Here is a 20,772-nt window from a genome sequence, read left to right as displayed (position 1 = left end):
TCCTGGCTGTGAAGAATTGTTTCACCATTAACCTAGATGTTTTATCATATGTGCTGTATTGATGGAGAAGTCTTGAGGCTACTGTAAGAGAAGGACTGAAAGCCAGAGGCAGGAGGCTTAACTCCAAAACTTGAGAACATCAGAGAACTCCTGACTCTGGCAACATTAATAGACAAGAGCTCACCCAAAAGATTCAATACTTACACTGAAACCAAGCTCCACCCAAGAGTCAGTAAGTTCCAGTGCAAGACATACCACACTAATTCTCCAGCAAAACAGGAACACAACCCTGAGCATTAAAACACAGGCTGCCCAAAGCCATGTCAAACCCATGGACCCCCCAAAACTCACTACTGGACACTTCACTGCACTACAGAGAGAAATCCAGCTCCACCCACCAGAACACAGAAACAAGCTCCCCCAATCAAGAAACCTTGACAAGCCACTAGTCCAACTCCACCCACAGGAAGTAGACTCCACAGTAAAGAGGAACCATGAACTTACAGCCTACAGACATGGCACCCCAAACACAGCAATATAAACAAAATGAAAAGGCAGAGAAACATTCAGCAGGTGAAGGAATATGATAAATACCCACCAAACCAAAGAGGAGATAGGGAGTCTATCTGAAAAAGAATTCAAAATAATGATAGTAAATATGATCCAAAATCTTGAAGACAAAATGGAGTTACAGATAAACAGACTAGAGACAAGGATTGAGAAGATGCAAGAAATGTTTAACAAGGACCTAGAAAAAATAAAGAAAAGTCAATCAATAATGAATAATGCAATAACTGAGGATCAAAAGCACTCTGGAGGGAACCAACAGTAGAATAACTGAGGCAGAAGAGAGGATAAGTGAGGTGGAAGATAGAACGGTGGAAATAAATGAAGCAGAGAGGAAAAAAGAATGAAAAGAAATGAGGACAACCTCAAAGACTGCTGGGGCAATGTTAAATGCCCCAACATTCGAATCATAGGTATCACAGAAGACGACAAAAACAAAGGGCATGAAAAAATACCTGAAGAGATAATAGTCAAAAACTTCCCTAAAATGGGGAAGGAAATAGCCACCTAAGTTCAAGAAACCCACAGAGTCCCAAAAAGGATAAACTCAAGGCAAAAACCCCCAAGATACATATTAATCAAACTAACAAAGATTAGACACAAGAGTAAATATTAAAAGCAGCAAGGGAAAAGCAACATACAATACACAAGGGGATCCCCATAAAGATAACAGCTGATATTTCAATAGAAACTCTTCAGCCCAGAAGGGAATGGCAGGACACACTTAAAGTGATAAAAGAGAAAAACCTACAAACAAGATTACTCTACCCAGCAAAGATCTCATTCAGATATGAAGGAGAAATCAAAAGCTTTAGAGACAAGCAAAAGCTGAGAGAATTGAGTACCACCAAACCAGCTCTTCAATAAATGCTAAAGGATCTTTCTAGACAGGAAGCATAGAAAAGGTTTATAAAATCTAATGTAAAACAACAAGTAAATGGTAATGGGATTATAGTTCTCAATAATTACCTTAAATGTAAATAGGCTAAATGCCCCAATCAAAAGACAAAGACTGGCCAAATGGATATAAAAACAAGACACTACATATGCTGTCTACAAGAGACCCACCTGAAACCAACGGACACATACAGACTGAAAGTGAAGGGCTGGAAAAAGATATTTCATGCAAATGGAGACCAAAAGAAAGCAGAAGTAGCAATACTCATACCAGACAAAATAGACTTTGAAATAAAGACCGTGATAAGAGACAAAGCAGGACACTACAAAGAAAACTATAAAACACTGATCAAAGAAATCAAAGATGACACAAATAGATGGAGAAATACACCATATTCATGGATCAGAAGAATCAATATAGTGAAAATGAGTATACTACCCAAAGCAATCTATAGATTCAATGCAATCCCTATCAAGCTACCAATGGTATTTTTCATAGAACTAGAACAAATATTCTCAGTTTATATGGAAACACAAAAAATCTTGAACAGCCAAAGCAATCCTAATAAAGAAGAATGGAACTGGACACACAGATGTAAAGAACAGAATTTTGGATCCTGTGGGGAAGGCAAGGGTAGGATGATTTGATAGAATAGCACTGAAACATGTATACTACCATATGTGAAACAGATGACCAGTGCAAGTTCAATGCATGAAGCAGGGCACTCAAAGCTGGTGCTCTGGCACAACCCAGAGAGATGGGATGGGGAGAGAGGTGGGAGGCGGGGTTCAGGATAGGGGGACACATATACACCCGTGGATGATTCATGTCAATGTAAGGCAAAAACCATCACAATATTGTAATTAGCCTCCAATTAAAATAAACTAATTAAAAAAAAACCCAAATTACAGTATAGTAAGAGTCCACAACTGCACTCATCTCACACACTAGTAAAGTAATGCTCAAAAATTCTCCAAGCCAGACTTCAGCAATACATGAACCGTGAACTTCCAGATGTTCAAGCTGGTTTCAGAAAAGGCAGAAGAACCAGATATCAAATTGCCAACATCCGCTGGATCATGGAAAAAGCAAGAGAGTTCCAGAAAACATCTATTTCTGCTTTATTGACTATGCCAAAGCCTTTGACTGTGTGGATCACAACAAACTGTGGAAAATTCTTCAAGAGATGGGAATACCAGACCACCTGACCTGCCTCTTGAGAAACCTATATGCAGGTCAGGAAGCAACAGTTAGAACTGGACATGGAACAACAGACTGGTTCCAAATAGGAAAAGGAGTACATCAAGGCTGTATATTGTCACCCTGCTTATTTAACTTCTATGCAGAGTACATCATGAGAAACGCTGGGCTGGAAGAAGCACAAGCTGGAATCAAGACTGCCGGGAGAAATATCAATAACCTCAGATATGCAGATGACACCACCCTTATGGCAGAAAGTAAAGAGGAACTAAAAAGCCTCTTGATGAAAGTGAAAGTGGAGAGTGAAAAAGTTGGCTTAAAGCTCAACATTCAGAAGACGAAGATCATAGCATCTGGTCCCATCACTTCATGGGAAATAGATGGGGAAACAGTGCAAACAGCGTCAGACTTTATTTTTTGGGGCTCCAAAATCACTGCAGATGGTGACTGCAGCCAAGAAATTAAAAGACGCTTACTCCTTGGAAGGAAAGTTATGACCAACCTAGATAGCATATTCAAAAGCAGAGACATTACTTTGCCAACAAAGGTCCGTCTAGTCAAGGCTATGGTTTTTCCAGTGGTCACGTATGGATGTGAGAGTTGGACTGTGAAGAAAGCTGAACGCCGAAGAATTGATGCTTTTGAACTGTGGTGTTGGAGAAGACTCTTGAGAGTCCCTTGGACTGCAAAGAAATCCAACCAGTCCATTCTAAGGGAGATCAGCCCTGGGTGTTCATTGTAAGGACTGATGTTAAAGCTGAAACTCCAATACTTTGGCTACCTCATGCGAAGAATTGACTCATTGGAAAAGACCCTGATGCTGGGAGGGATTGGGGGCAGGAGAAGTGGACGACAGAGGATGAGATGGCTGGATGGCATCACCGACTCGACTGACACGAGTTTGAGTGAACTCCGGGAGTTGGTGATGGACAGGGAGGCATGGCATGCTGCGATTCATGGGGTCGCAAATGGTCAGACACGACTGAGCGACTGAACTGAACAGTCCACAAAATAAAAGAAAAAATCAAGTAATAAAGGGAAAGGAGAAAATTATATTAAAAAAAAAAATTCCCCGGAGTTTCTAGCAACTAAAAGGGAAATTAAATGGATCATAAAGCTCTCATTCTCTAATGAAAGAAATGCTACCACTGAGAAGATTCTAATTTGAGCAAGGATAACAAAGACACTGCTAATGATACAAACTCAGAATCCTTCTTTACACAGCATTCTAATGAATCATGAATTCATCAGAGACGGCTCTTAGAATAAATCTTCACGATCTCTTGTATACATGGTGTTCTTTTACCTCAAGAAATTTGTCATTTAAAAATAATAAAGCATGTATACCTGTTATATATATATATATGTATTTATTTAGATGTTCAAGGAGAACAAGCACTGATTTACTAATTCCTAGTCAATACACTTCACTGCTTTATAACAGGTTTTATATCTGTTTCAAGCATTCCTTCTATTAATTCCTGACCAACTTCCAAACGCAAGCAGCAACAATTACAAACCAGGTTGAGTTTTGACTTCCTTCTATTTGAAATCCTTTGTGGTAAGACATTTATGATGTGTCATATCTCACTGATTCCTGATGGCATTTTAGGTACTCTGGTGTCAAGATTTTTCTTTGCCCATTCAAATAGCCAACAAAGGCCAATTCTGAACAGGAATATAGTGAGCCTTCCATGTAGCAAGTGCATGATTTCCCTTACTATCTAACACAGGTATTTACAATGTACCAAAGCATAAGAGATTAAGAGGTAGCAAGAATACACAGAAGAACTATACAAAAAAAGATGAGTCGGATAACCATGATGATGTGGTCCTTTACCTAGAGCCAGACATCCTGGAGTGCAAAGTCAAGTGGGCCTTAGGAAGCAATACTATGAACAAAGCTAGTGGAGGTGATGGAATTCCAGCTGAGCTATTTCAAATCCTAAAAGATGATGCTGTTAAAAGTGCTGCACTCAGTATGTCAACAAATTTGGAAAACTCAGCAGTGGCCACAGGACTGGAAAAGGTCAGTTTTCATTCCAATCCCAAAGAAGGGCGAAGTCAAAGAATGTTCAAACTACCACACAGTTGTGCTCATTTCACATGCTAGCAAAGTGATGCTCAAAAATCCTTCAAGCTAGGCTTCAACAGTATGTGAACCAAGAATTTCCAGATGTACAAGCTGGATTTAGAAAAGGCAGAGGAACCAGAGATCAAACTGCCAACATCCATTAGATCATAGAAAAAGCTAGAGAATCCCAGAAAAACATCTTCATTGACTATGCTAAAGCCTTTGACTGTGTAGATCATAACAAACTGTGGAAAATTCTTAAAACAGATGGGAATATCAGACTACCTTACCTGCCTCCTGAGAAACCTCTACGTAGGTAAAGAAGCAACAATTAGAACTGGACATGAACAACAGATTATTTCAAAATTGGGAAAGGAGTACATCAAAGCTCTATACTGTCACCTTGCTTATTTAACTTTATGCAGAGTGCATCACGTGAAATGCCCAGCTGGATGAATCACAAGCTGCAATCAAGATTGCAAGGAGAAATATCAATAACCTCAGATATGCAAAAGGTAGCACTCTAATGAGAAGAACTAAAGAACCTCTTGATATATCCCTCAAACAGAATGGTGAAGACGAACTAAAGAGCCTCTTGGTGAGGGTAAAAGAGGAGAGTGGTGCTGGAGAAGGCTCCTGCAAGTCCCATGGACAGCAAGGAGATCACACCAATCAATCCTAAAGGAAATCAACCCTGAATATTCATTGGAAGGACTAACGCTGAAGCTCCAAATACTTTGGCCACCTGACAGGAAGAGGTGACTCACCGGAAAAAGACCCTGATGCTGGGAAAGACTGAGAGAAGAAAAAGTGGGTTACAGAGGGTGAGATGATTGGATGTCATCACTCACTCAATAGACATGAGTCTGAGCAAACTCCAGGAGATGGTGAAGGACAGGGAAGTCTGGTGTGCTGCAGTTCATGGGGTCACAAAGAGTTGGACATGACTTAGCAACTAAACAACAACAAAGCAAAAAGGTCAAGAAAATTTAGAAAGGACCCTTGGGTAAATGTCTCTCCTTGGATTCGCAGAATCAATTTCCGCGTTCTTTAGAGTCCAACATTTTAGAGGGCACTTTTAAGGTTTTTATAGGTCTCCAGATTTTTAAACCTATTTCATATTTACCTTCCAGGCCAAATGTTTACATGTGTTCATTATTTTAAAAAAATAGATGGAAACTGAAAGGGTTGAATCAAGGAGACTAATGGGAGATTAACATTCTATGAATAACAACCAAGGGTTTTACTGTATAGTTAAATCTATATGCATATAAGCATGTTTCTGGTAGAGAGGTTGTCAAGGACAGGATTTTACAAACCTGCATAAGAAAATCAGCAATGTATTCTGTTTTCAAGCAGTATACATTCTGGGCAGCAGCTTCTGCTATATTAACTCCTGAGTCATCTGGTTTCTGTTTATTAAAGTCAGAAAAGAGATGTGTAGCTTCTTTAAATAAAGATACAGAATAACCAGGCAGCACCTAAGGAAAAAACAAAAAGCACCACAATCTATCAGTGTTCCAAGGTAGTTCAACTGTATAAGCTACACCTAAGGATTACCATCTCATAAAGTACAGAAAATCAAAAACTGATCACAGCAACCTTGGTTAGAAATAATTGTAAAAAATCCAGTTAAGTTGACTCAATACAAACCTTTGCCCCTCCTGACTGAAGTAGGCGTTTGAATCCTGATTCTCGGGACTGATCAACATGTAAAATAACTTTCCACCCGCTAAATGCCCCCTGCAAATAAAGAATAATCAGTGTAGAAATTATTTGGAAAATAATTTGACAATATAAAAACATTATTTTCTCTGTAGTCTTAGTTTTATGTAAGTGAATAATCTTATTAAGTTTTACTTCTGATGAACTGATAACTATCTTGCCCGGAACACACTGATACACACAGTCATGGTGTCTGGCATACAGTTGGCCATCAATAAATAATTAAAGAATAAAAAAATGATTTAATAATTAGGTAACAGTAAAACAAAGTGACTTGACATTTGCCTAGTTTTTTGGTAGTATTTTTCTTCCTTACAACTAATCTAATTGTAGAATCTAAAACACGGCTTCTTAGATTAGATGAAGCCTCACTACTATTTCCCTTGAAAATGACTACAAATTGGAAATTTAAGTACAGAATTAACAGTTAACAGAAGCTTGTGGAATTACTCTAAAATAAAGGGAATCAAGGCTAACAGGGACTTGGAGATAGCAGAGAACTCAGAATATAACATAAAAGATGACATAATTTGTATTGTTAACCTTTTTGTGAGGCATGGACCCATCTGGCAGTCTAGTAAAACCTATGATCTGTTTTCCAAATAATTAAAAAAAAAATAACACCTTTATTGAAATGTAATTTCCATACCATATGAATGTTTTATAAATGTTCAAAATAAAACAAAGTATTACAAATGAAACCATTTTATTGAAAATTATAAAAATATTAAAAAATTTGTGACATAATAGATGTGCTTCTACCTTAAACCCATCAGAGGGTTGAAGACACCATTTAGTAAAAAATGCATTTAAATACACCTAATGTACTAACCATCATAGATTACTACTGTTTTTTAAAACTTTATTTATTTGGCTGCACCGGGTCTTAGTTGCAGCACATGGGACTTTTAGTTGCATCATGTGGGATCTAGTTCTCTGATCATGGATTGAACCTGGGCCGCATGCATTGGGAGCACGAAGCCTTAGCCACAGGACCACCAGGGAAGTCTCACTGCTGCTGCTGTTGAGTTGCTAAGCTGTGTCTTTGACTGCAACCACAAGGACTGCAGCACGCCAGGCGCATCTGTTCTCCACTAGGTCCACTAACTAATTTGAGAGTTTGCTCAAATTCATGTCCTTTGAGTCAGTAATACTATCTAACCATAGCTTACTAGTCTACATTAAACATGCTCATAACACAGAAGTCTTTAGTTGGGCAAAATCAGCTAACACAGAGTCAATTTTATAATAAAGTAGTTGAATATCTCATGTAATTCACTGAATACTATACAGAAAAACAGAATGGCTGTATCAGTTGTTTACTGCCCCCACGATCATGTGGCTCACTGGGCGCAGTGCTTGCTGCTATAGCCCAGCATCACCAGAGAGTACTGCATTGTATAATGCTAGCCTGGAAAAAGACCAACATTCAAAATTTGAAATATGCTTTTCACTGAATGTGTATCACTTTTGTAGCATCATAAAGTCAAACCACTGCAAGTCGAGGAGGTCTATATGTATTATAATTTTAAAGTTGTGATGAACATAAACAATATTTCAAGTTGCAAACATAATGCAAGCAAAAATATCTGATTTTTGGGACTTCCCTGGTGGTTCAGTGGTTAAGAACCTGCCTTATAATGCAGGGGATGCAAGTCTGATCCCTGCTGGAGATCCCACATGCTGCAAAACAATTAAACCCACGCTGCAACGACTGAGCCTGAAAGCCATTACTAGAGACCTCGTGCACCACGAGGAAAGACCCCATGTGAGGCAGTGAAGATCCTGTACGCTGCAAGTAAGACTCAACAAAGCCAAATAAAAAGACACATTAAAAAAAATACCTGATTTCTGTGGGGAATGTCACAGCACTGTTAACAGTGTTGTGATTTGTTGCCTAGACTTATATAATGAAGGAAATGCAAACTTTCAATTAGAGGTTTGTAAAAATAAAGATGTATTTTTCCCATCAAAAGTGTACAGCCTTTCTGAATCTGATCTATAAACTCCTTTGATATATGATTTGATAATCTGTGGACCCCAAGTTGAAAACTCCTGAAGCTAGAGGCTGAAAAGATTCTTTGGAAGAAATATAGTATGGGTCACATTTTACACATATAAATGATTTTTAAGAGCGCCATCAACACTAAATATATATTACTGTTGATCACAATTAGAAGAATTAGGAATCACACTAAGCTCAATTTAGAATGCCCAAATTAAGTATATCAATCAAAGAATAAAAGACAAATAGAACTATTCTTACTTTGTAATACAGGTTATCTATTAAAAATTAAAATCTGGACTAGTCATGACATCAAATGCCATTTATACTACCCACATAATTATATATATCAATACCTCAGTAATGCCTGATTCTTGTCTTTGCTGGATTTTTTTCCTCCATCTCATTGCTGCAAGTGCTAGTTTTCGTTGCTGTACATTGATTCCAGTCAAAACATCAAGTATGGAACTACTTCCCCACTCATAGTCTTCTTCCTAGAGAATTAGTTCAACAAACTTTTGAATTTCTACAATTCGTCCTCAAAGAGTCCCCAGTCTAGTAAGAGCTACAAGCTACACATTTTGTTCCTTTAAATACAGAGAGTACTAAACAAGCATCAATTTATGAGCATGGAGGAAATGTAGATTAATTTGCCTTCATATGAAAGTCATGTACATCTAGCTTCATCTTAGCAACTGGTAATATTTAGATTACTGGGCTTTACCTACTATAAGATGAAAGTCACAGAAGGACATGGTCTCGGAGGAGGTATATATTAACAGTTTGATTACTTGTCTATACAAGAGAGATCCCTGAGGTTATCTTGATTGAAAACTTCAAAAACTACATGATAGATATTATTGCGATGGTCAGTTACAAACCAAAATATTTCAAATAACTAGCTTAATATTTTATGTGCTGGAATCAATTATTAAGACATTTAATTTTAAAGAAAAATGACCCTTCACGTTAATTTGCATACACACCGACATGAAGCGCCCAGCAGTCCTGCAAGCTTCGAGGTAGGAGCGATGGAGTACCCACTTTCCCGCTGCCACGGAGGCTAAATACTTCTCATTGCGAAGTGGATGCCCCACAACAATGTGTGTACAGCTGGGATCAAAGCACTGCTTCTCAATCACTGATCCACCTTAATTAGAGAAAAATCAATACTTTATTGATTCGTAACCTTTTCTGAGGGAAAATGTACCTCAACTATGCAGTGGTGGTGGTGTAGTCACTAAGTCGTCGACTCTTGCAACCCCACGGACTGGAGCCCGCCAGGCTCCTCTGCCCCTGGGATTTTCTAGGCAAGAGTACTGAAGTGGACTGCCATTTCCTTCTCCAGGGGATATTCCCAACCCAGGAATCGAGCCCAGGAATGCAGAGAAGTTATTTATAAATGAACTGCATTAAATAAACAAAACCCCGGACAATTACTTTACATGCGTATTTTTATAAAATGTTTACTCAAAATTTCCTGCTTCTCTGAAATTGGTTACAATTAAAATAAAAAAAAGAAAATGAATACAAACAAGAGCAACAAACTGCAAGTGGTTGCTCTCTTAAGCCTCTCTTAGGTTCACATCTCTTAAGTCTCTTTCAACTACCTTAGCAGTTTTCAAGCACTGAATATGTGTCACCAGGGAGAGGGAGGCCAAAAATGGGCATCTATAGACTAAATACAGAAAAAAAAATTTTTGTCCTGCTTTTAGTGGAAATAAGGTCAGTAGACCAACACAGCAGCTCAGGAGGAAAACACACGCTAGGTAAATAGAGATGAAGGAGATGGTGAGAGCTGATCCCTCTTCTCAGATATGTAAGAAAGAAGTCTGACTTTGAGGAAAGAAGGCCTAAGTAAATGAAAGCATATGTAAAGCATGCTTTTATTTCTATTTTAGAGGGTAGGCAGTGTGGTACCAAGGACTTCTTGAGATTTTTAACAAAACAATGGAACTCTACTCATGCTTTACAGATGACTTTAATAATTAAGAGCGGCAATACTTTTGAGCACTTACTATACAAGTCAGGGAGTATAAGTATTGACACATTTAATCATCACTATTCTATGAATATTCTATTATGTACAATTTACATATGAGGACACAGGTATAGAGTAACTAACCCAGGATCACAGTGACTAAAGAACAATAAGGTAAAAATTCCATTATTAATATCAATATCTAATTCTACGTAATGAATTTATTATAACCCAGACAACAGGCGAACTTATTTATGTACATCAGTTGGCCATGGCTGCTTCGTTTATACAATGATGGGACTCTCTGCAGTCTAGTATCAAAAACCCTCTAGTCACAGACTCCCAGTTCAGCAATCTGCCCTCATCTGCCTCTGCTCTCTTCTAGACAAGTCTCTGCTAGCTGCATAGTTTACAGAGATGGAACACTCTACGGAAGACACACACTTGAAAGTGCTCCATTTGGTAGCTCTAGGTAACGCTTAGCAATTCTGACTTATCTCCATCTAATTTATTGTATGACTGGGAAACAAATGTTCCACATGAGTGAAGTTTCCAAAACATACAGCTTCTTAAGTACACAACTGTATCCGAAAGAAATCTTAAAAAAAAAAAAAAACTTAAAAGGAGTTTTAAGTTTGTCCCTCAAACTTAAAAGGAGAGCACTAAAGGACCTTTAATCTTTTCTTGATGATTCAGGGCCACTATTAAAAACATTCATTATTTCTTAATGTTTCTCTAGGTCAAGTTGTCATATTAAGTTCTATAAGGCTGCTTTGTCCAATACAGTAGCTCCTAGTCACATGGGGCTATTGAACACCTGAAGCACAGCTACTCCCTATTGAGATGTTGAGATGTGCTGTACATGTAAAATATATCCCAGACTTCAAACTTAGTAAGAAAACAGGCAAATTATCTCACTGATATTTTATACTAATTACATGTTGAATAAAATATTTTGAATATATTTTGCATATACTAATAAAGTAAATATTAAATAAAGTACACATATAAATAAAATACATATGTAAAATTAATTTCACCTGCTTCATTTTACTTTTTAAAGTAGTTGTTAGGAAGTTTACCTTTCTAGTATGCTGCTTCCAGAATGGTCAGGAAGAGCTTGACAACCAGTAGAATAAGAACATCACAGCAGGAGGAGCTCCTGTCTGGATATCAGTGTACCTTCAACTTCATGAAAATGTAGTTTTTAACTATATAATTCCTTTGATTTTGTCCAGAGTTTCAACAATGAACATTCAAAGTAGGACAAGATTCTTACACCTGAATGATGGGATTCACTTTAAATCTTTAAATCCTAAGACTTAAGTTCTACTGCTGACAGGCTGTATGGCCTGAGACAAGTTATTCATCTTTCTAATCTCAATTTCTACAGCTTAAAAATGGTAATCAATAGTTAGCTACATTTGACTTCCAAATAAGGTTACATTTTCGACATAAGTAAGATACTTGTACCTAGTTTTTCAATCAGATGACAATAATCAATACGTTCTTGAGGATTCAGAGATGACAACTGAAATATGTACTGTTTTTTTAAGTCTTCATGAGTCTCCTCTATTGTTATAATCTGGAATGGAAAAGTTTATTTTAGAAAAAAATTAACATCAAAACAGCTATCAAGTCTATGGTTCTTTTACAGTAACATTTTACTTAGTTTTCTGAGTCATCAAATGCAGAAATGATTATAATAAAGTACAAAGAAATAAAGTTTTCAACATATGACAAAACCTTGATATTGATATCAAAAAATTCTGAATGTAGCGTAACAGCAATATCCAAAAGTTTTATCACCATACTAAGGATAAACAAACCTTTTCTCTAGGGTGTGGAGCCACAGGTGGGTTGGCTAGGGGGAAGGCAATACTGGGGGCTTGAGGCGTAGGGATCAGGTGGCTGTCTTTCACTGGAGCTTCCAGTTCTTCAGAGATCGGGTGTTTTGGGGCTCCGGTCACACATACGTTCCCAGGATCACAGACAGCTGAGGGCAATAAAATGCTACAGTGTGATGTTATCCAAATATGACTAAGAAGAAAGTCTGGGAAATATTCTCATCTGTCTTAACCAAGATGAAATTAAACAGAAATTCTAGAATGTAAAATGTACATGCAAAAGAAGTAGCCTATTTCTAGAGCTTATAAATGAATGCAATTAAAATGGCAAATGGTGTTATCTGTGTGCTTCTCTCTTTAAATACCACACCTTCATCAGTAAAATGTAAATCAGATTTTAAAAATGAGAGCAATTCTATGAGAAAATCAGAAGCAGAGATAAATCTATACATCTAGTATAGAGAAATACTCATGTGATCAGAAAGAGAAAGAGGGGGAAAGATGACCAATGATGAGAAACAGGAAGCATTTTGTTTTCAAGGTAAAGTCCAAGGAAGAAAAATATAGGGAATTCAGAAAGAAACTCATACAGCTCTAAAGAAATGTAGGTAAATGCTAGGTGGAGTTAAGACTTAAATGAACAAGATGATTGAGAGAAAAATCAAGCATTAACTACACAAATGCAAAAAGAACTGGAAAAATGTCTGGGGGAAAAAATGCCTAATCCTTAACTTCCAAATTTAATCAAAATACATATTTCAATTTATGATGCCTATGTGGCTAAGTCACTTCAGTCGTGTCTGACTCTCTGCAACCCCATGGACTGTAGCCTGCCAGGCTCCTCTGTCCATGGAATTCTCCCAACCAGAGTATGATAAATTACATCAATTTATAATTATTTATCTGACTTCCAAGTTTAAGCCCAAATATATCTATTAAGTTTTTGTTGGCATGTACAATTCAGAGAACCACGAAGTGCTTATCTATTTATTTTCAAGAAGTCAACATGTACTTAATACAAACAATTAAATAGATTTCTTTCTCATTACCCTGTTCAGCAATTTCTGAATCATGTAAAGGCTCCTGGAAAGGAGAATCCTCCAGTTTTTTAACATCAACCTGAAGCTCAGAGTATTGTGTGGGACAACTAGGCCACTGCAAATTGCTGGCAAGTCTTGCTCTCTCCTCCCTGGCTGTAGGGTCATCCCAAATGATCTGTTCATTTTGGGAGGGTTCTGTGTTGACATCAGGTACTGTTTGACGAGACTGCCTAAGGAACAGAAGTCACAATTTTAATAACAGATAGCCATAACAAAATCCGTCCTCATAACTTCTGTTAAGTTAGACTGCAAATTGGTGGTTCACCTTTAAATGTCCACCATCTAGCACCCAGTAAGCAACTTGAAAATACTTATTCAATAATTGAACTTAGGGAAATTTTTATTTAAAAAATTTTTTTCCCAGAAACTTATGTTTTACCTAGAAAATAAAGCACATTGAATCTCAACTTCAGAGGGTAAGTTTACTGTAGGAAATTTTAAAAAATTCCAAAATGATTACAGCATTTAGAAAAGGGACTTTTCTCAATTATATAGGCTTAGGGAAACATGTTTAGAAACCTGGTTATTTTGCTGACCATTCACAGGTTGTATTTTTAATCACTGGAAACAATAACTGTAATTAAACAATAACTATAATTACGTAGGAAGTGTACTTAGTATCTATAGGCTGCTTTTAAGGAAGGTTTTTTGGTTACTAACAACCAAACCTCTCAGAGTCTAAGGTAAGCCAGCTTTATAGAGAACTAGAGTGAAACATATTTTCAGTTCAGTTCAGTCCAGTCCCTCTGTCGTGTCTGACTCTTTGCAACCCCGTGAATTACAGCACGCCAGGCTTCCCTGTCCATCACCAACTCCCAGAGTTCACTCAAACTCATGTCCATCGAGTCAGTGATGCCATCCAACCATCTCATCCTCTGCCATTCCCTTCTCCTCCTGCCCCTGATCCCTCCTAGCATCAGAGTCTTTTCCAATGAGTCAACTCTTCGCATGAGGTGGCCAAAGTATGAGTTTCAACTTCAGCATCAGTCCTTTCAGTGAACACCCAGGACTGATCTCCTTTAGAATGGACTGATTGGATCTCCTTGCAGTTCAAGGGATTCTCAAGAGTCTTCTCCAACACCACAGTTCAAAAGCATCAATTCTTCGGCGTTCAGCCTTCTTCACAGTCCAACTCTCACATCCATACATGACCACTGGAAAAACCATAGCCTTGACTAGATGGACCTTTGTTGGCAAAGTAATATCTCTGCTTTTCAATATACTATCTAGGTTGGTCATAACTTTCCTTCCAAGGAGTAAGCGTCTTTTAATTTCATGGCTGCAGTCACCATCTGCAGTGATTTTGGAGCCCCCCAAAATAAAGTCTGACACTGTTTCCACTGTTTCCCCATCTATTTTCCATGAAGTGATGGGACCAGATGCCATGATCTTAGTTTTCTGAATATTGAGCTTTAAGCCAACTTTTCCACTCTCCTCTTTCACTTTCATCAAGAGGCTTTTTAGTTCCTCTTTATGGTGTACCAATTTCACTGAAAAGTAAAAAGAATTCCAATACCTGCCTTCAATGTGTATACTGAATATTTCAATGTATATACATAAAGAATTATTAATAAAAATAATTTGCTAAAGCTGATGGCACTCCCAAAGTGTTCATTTGCCTCAAATACAAGGAAGATGGCCTTTTACTCTCAGAATATATTTACTTACTGACTTTGGCACAAGATTTAGGCTCTCTAAAATGTAAAATATGACCTGAGGTGTATTAAATAGAAAATCATTTTTGCTCCATACTCAGCTAAAGAAACAGCCTCATGAAACATACAGTTAATATAGATAAATGCATATTTCAATTAATCAATTCAAGATATAAGTCCATTAACCTTCATCATATTTTTCTATTAAGGAAAAGATGAAGTTATTTCTATTGAACTTAAATCACATCACTCTAAGATCTGTAATCACCTTCCCTAGAAGATAAGAGTTATAAAGAGAATACAAAATAACATGTAATCCAATAAGAAAACTGCCTAAATTTATATATGTATATACACATACACACGCACTTACTGTCTAATAGCAATATTATTTAAGTCTAATACACAGAACAGAGAGGACTACCATTCAATCCATTTCAAACAAGGCAAACTGGATCTTAACTCATGTCTTTCTCAGGGGAGGTAATAAAATGTATTAATCATGCCTCAGTGGAAGCAGTTCCTTGGTATGGAACACACCTCTGCTTCCTATTCCCAAATAAGAATTCTGGAGTTGCATGAAATGAAAGAAGGATAAGTTAACAAGAAAGGGAGGAAGGAAAAGCTATTCTGCCATCAGTGACAGGGACAGACCTCAGTGCCTCTAGGACTCTACTTCGTCCACTGCGGGCAGAGCGGGTGCTGTCAGGAGTTGAAGAGGTACTGTTACAACCACTTCTTGAGAGGGAAGTCCTCTGCCCTTGCGGTTTCACTATTGAAGTTGCAGACATTATCTCCTGAAGCTGCTTTTGAAAGTTCTCTCTCATCTCCAAAGTCTGTGTCAGAGCTTGAAACAAACAAAAATATACCAATCAAGGTAAGTTTCTCTTTAGCACACCTTATTCATATTAACTATTTTGTCTAGATTTAGTTGAACACAGATTTATTGACTTGACATCTACTGAATATTTACTATAGGCTACAGTACTGTACTAAGACTATGAATACTGCAGAACCAAGACATAAAGGCAGCCCTTACTATGGAGACGGAATAGGAAATAATCAGGAAGCCCTCTGCAGACACTGCTGAGACGCATGGTCATCATCCCTCTGCAGATACCCTGCCAGTTTCTGATCCTCTCACGCTCTGTACCACACCCTGACATACATTACAGTCATTTATGATTTTCCCTTATGGTCCCTGAAAACACAGACCACAACATGTTTATCTTTGGTTTCTTTATAGACTAAATATTGAAGTAGGTACTAAATAAACATTTTTGGAATGAACAGAGTGGGACTAACTAAACAGGTAAATCATAGGGAATGCTCTGGTAGGGTAAAGAAAATAGAAAATACTGATCCATTAAATCCATTAAAGAGAGGACACCTAGAGCTTTAACGTTACTCATTGCTGCACCACTCTTTATAATAGCAAGACAAGAGAAATAACCAACATGCCCATCAACAAGGAACTGGCTAAACAAAGTGAGCCATTCATACTATGAATACTATACAGTTGCCAAAAAAGGGAAAAAGACTGAAGAAGCTCCTTATGTCCTAATATGACACTCCACAAGTTGAACTGTTAAATAACAATATCAATATCAAAGTATAAAACAATATATATAGTAGTTTAATATTTATATATTTTTTTAAATGAGGGAAGGAGAAAACATGTTTATAATTGTACACTCATAAAACAGCTCTGGAAGAAATCATAAGACAATAACATCAGAGGACTTCTCTGGTGGTACAGTGGATAGGAGTTCCCCTCCAATGCAGGGAACACGGGTGGGATGCCTGGTCTGGGAAGATCCCCCGTGCTGCAGAGCAAGCACATGTGTTGTAACTACTGCACCCATACTCTAGAGCCTCACGTGCCTGCCTCAACTACTGGAGCCTGAGCACGCTAGGGCCTGCGAGCTACTAAGTAGCTACTCCACAGCTACTGAGCTCCTGTGCCTAGAATCTGTGTTTCACAACAAGATAAGCCACAATAAAGCCAATGCACCGCAACTAGAGAAAGCCTGCCCATGACAATGAAGACCCAGCACAACCAAAAATAAATAAATAACATCAGAAAGATAAAGAGAAACTCTTTACACCTCCTTCTGTACCTTTAAAACCATGTGAATTTATGTTAAAATATATTGTGCATATAATGAAACTTTTCGAATCAAAGGACCAATTTTTGAAAAATTACCATCTCTACCTATGTTTAAGAGAATACAGCTGTGTCACACTAACTCTGTAGAATACCTAGTTTCACACATTTTACAGGTTTCACACTTTATCACTCAAAGTTTTGCTATTAATTAATGATTGGCATGGAACCTCAATTCAATCCTCAAATATTAATATATGCTTTACTTCTATTTAGTAACATAGAAGATAACTTTATTTGTTCATCTGATGCAAAGGAAGCCCTCAGTATGAAAGATACACATTTATAAATTTTGTTTGTAATTTAAAATATTTTACCTCCTTTAGAGTCATTCCTCCCATTTCCATTTGATGTTGTTAGTTCTTTATTACTGGTGGTCATATTGTCTATATCATTTTCTTCTAGAGGCATATGATCTGGCTATTGAAGGAGAAAAATTACAGTTTCTCAAACCAAGCCCTGTATAAGGCTTCACAGCAATATATGACTGTACATTCAGCTTAAAGAGGGGGTAAATGTATCATCTGTATCGTTTACCTCATCATCCCTCATTGCAGAGCCAGCTGAAAGTAGTCGGTTATTACAGAGTCGGCCATCTTGCACTGCACTGATGTCCAAGCTCATTTTGGGATTGTAAGTATGTGGATAAAGAGATTCGGGAAGATGTTTATACTCCTGGGCACACTGTAATACAATGGTGTGCTTTAAAACAGGACTAAAAAAATTTTAGTAACTAAAAGATGTTAAGGAATTCTAAGATGGCAAAAGTTCACAAAATTAAAGTTTTGAAAAGTAGTTGACTTTAAAATTCCATTATACAAGTAACAATTTGTCCTCACTTTTAAATGTCCTGCCCACTAAAGTATGAAATCTAATTCTATTTCTATGCTTTTGCCAAAGTATCAATCACATTTCAGGGAATACCCAGAAGGAAAATTGAAGAAGAAGAAAGAAAAGAAACTGTATTGGCATGCTAAATTAATTCTCCTCAAAGCATTACAAAATTTTCTTTCATATCATTTTTAACTAGCAAAAAGAATCAGAGACAATCTGAAAGAATACCCATTAAAGATTTACTAAGCATTTAAGGATTAAAGACCTTAAGTTTCTGATGCCAAAGAAAGGAAATGTGCAATTAAATAAGGTTATCAAACTTGTTTATGTACAGAGAAATGGATTTGTGCCTTGAAGTACTGTTTATGTTTTCATTTAACAGAAAGGCGCGGGGAGTATGCTTACCTCTAAAAGCCAGTGCTCTGAAACAATGTGTACTCCTCTTTCTTTTACAGATTTATACTCCCGATTAGTGTCATTTGGTCGTCCTTGATAGATGAAATGAGTCACTGTCTCATCAAAACTCCACCTAAAACAATCAAACCCACAAAAGCCTGAATACCTGAGAGAGATAACGACATTAGTTTATCATTATTCTCTATAAACAGAATACCCAAAACCTTTCAGGAACCAGAGTAAGCAAAAACACTAAATGACAGACTCCACTTTCACTGTTAAATTTTATATGCATATCTCTCAATATATAAATGTAGAGAGAGACGCAGAAAGATATTCTTTAAAACATCTTCTATAATATCACTTCATACGGGTGATATAACGATAAAGATATTTTCCAGTTAAGTATCCAACCTATCCTCCAGCTGCTGGCAGCCACTAGTCACTGTACATTCACTCTGTGCCCATAATATTGTGTACTCTACACAGCATTATGCATCCATTTCTCACAACAATTCTAAAACACTGTATTATTTTATCCATTTAATAGATAAGCAAACTGAAGGACATGATTAAGTAACATACTCAGTGAATAAGAGGTAGAGCCAATTTTGACTTCAAAATGCACACTCTTAGCTATTACACTGTGCTCCCGATTTCTTCCCATTTAATATTTCCTTAACCTAGTTTGCTAAATGTGAACAACTCATGGTAGTCATATTACCAACAGAAATCCTGTTTATGGTATCTGAGTCTCCATATCTATTTCAGTCTTCCAGCTATCACATTTGAAGTGCTCTTTCTATGTATGCAAAAATATAAATACTCCATTCCCCTCTGTGTTATCAGACAAAGGCATTTACATATTTAATGTATATTCTATTACTATGTACCTTCTACTGACTTTAATTATAAAAGTTAGATTTATGAAATCCATTTTAGTAGAAGGAATGTTGTATAAATATCTGTAATAAAAAGGGAGTGCTATATCTGATGTGTCAGGAAGATCTGGTCTAGATTTTAACTGTCAGCAGGTGGGAGACAGTATCACTGATCTCTTTGGTGCGTATGGAAGGGAACATCTGGAACAGCAGCACTTGAGAGCCAATTACCCTATGAATACATACATACTGTAACCTCTGCATAATAAAGAGTTCTTTCCTCTCATTAATTATCAAGTCTCAGAAATTTACTTCAGGAATATACCTAATGCAAATTCCAAAGTAATGCCACTGAGTATTAGATTCTATTTAGGGATTTCAGCAATGTATTTTTTTTTTATATTGAGAAGACTGGGGCATTTTATTTATTTTGGCTGTCTGGTGTGGCTTGTGGGATCTTAGTTCCCTGACCAGGGATAGAACCTGGCCCCCCAGCAGTGGAAGTGCAGAATCCTAACCTGTGGACCCACCAGGAATTCCCAGGACTGGCATTTTAAATCTTATAAAAACACAAGTCCTATATGCATTTTTTAAATCTTACATAAGTCTACATCTAAACAGAATCCCCATGGACACATTCAATTTTTAGGGCTCTTAGGGCTACTGTGAGAATGGTATGAGATAATACTTGCCTCATATTGAGCACTCAGCAACCAGGTAAGAACAATATATAGACAATACAAATAATAGTTATAAGTAAGAAAGCTTTACTCTTCTACAATAGATGAATGAAACACTAAGGTGCCTATAATCACACAAATATATTTTATTTTTCCATTCTCCTGATTTAATTTCTCCATCAAAAAGATAACTGAAATGACTTACCAAAAGGGAAAGATAAAGCTAATCATATTCCTCAAACTGTTTGTTAATTGTAAACCAATCACTATGCTAACTATGAACTGCTGAAAACAAGTGATCAAGAAAGCGAGTACCACAGACAATGAAGGAATACGATCAACTCAGCACTGGCTGGAATAGGCAAGGGTCTCTCAATCCCTGACACTGATGCCATTTGTGCTAGGGACCTGTCTCTAGATGGGCTGTCAGGTTGAGAGTGGTTATCTATGACTCCAAAGTAAAAACGATAGGCATTAAACATCCTCAAAAAGACCATTTTAATTCAGGAGTGCTGCAGCACTTAGCAGTACTCACAGAAGGGCTCTAATTTGAAAATCACTAAGAAACATGCTTAAAATCTCCGACCTAAATGTATTAAAAAAACTCCTTGAAGACAAGGATTTTTTTTCTAGACTGTACTCATTCACGGATCCCAGATTTTTAGAAATAGTGTCACAAAGTATGTTCTCATATATTTGTTAAATATGCCCTAAAAACATACATGTAAGAGTGAATTGATATGGGAGAGGGTATCTTAAAAG

The 20,772-nt window shown here is 37.1% G+C and overlaps 1 protein-coding gene across 4 annotated transcripts in view; it reads right to left on the bottom strand.

The window, feature by feature from the left end:
- The window catches only part of TOPBP1 (DNA topoisomerase II binding protein 1), a 71,161-nt gene that overhangs the window by 12,145 nt on the left and 38,244 nt on the right, over positions 1-20,772 (bottom strand). For all 4 annotated transcript variants that reach the window (XM_061421216.1, XM_061421222.1, XM_061421219.1 and 1 more), the window contains 11 exons: positions 18,459-18,582; positions 17,757-17,903; positions 17,537-17,639; positions 15,707-15,899; positions 13,347-13,567; positions 12,280-12,446; positions 11,924-12,035; positions 9,456-9,619; positions 8,826-8,963; positions 6,393-6,482; positions 6,059-6,220 (listed from right to left, as the gene is read on the bottom strand). In XM_061421216.1, the coding sequence (XP_061277200.1) occupies positions 6,059-6,220; positions 6,393-6,482; positions 8,826-8,963; positions 9,456-9,619; positions 11,924-12,035; positions 12,280-12,446; positions 13,347-13,567; positions 15,707-15,899; positions 17,537-17,639; positions 17,757-17,903; positions 18,459-18,582 (1,621 nt within the window). The remainder of the gene's footprint in view (positions 1-6,058; positions 6,221-6,392; positions 6,483-8,825; positions 8,964-9,455; positions 9,620-11,923; positions 12,036-12,279; positions 12,447-13,346; positions 13,568-15,706; positions 15,900-17,536; positions 17,640-17,756; positions 17,904-18,458; positions 18,583-20,772) is intronic.

This window comes from Bos javanicus, chromosome 1 (assembly GCF_032452875.1).
Source record: "Bos javanicus breed banteng chromosome 1, ARS-OSU_banteng_1.0, whole genome shotgun sequence".
Taxonomy (NCBI): domain Eukaryota; kingdom Metazoa; phylum Chordata; class Mammalia; order Artiodactyla; family Bovidae; genus Bos; species Bos javanicus.
The sequence above is the reverse complement of the archived record's forward strand: the minus strand, read 5'-3'. Positions and strand labels throughout refer to the sequence as shown.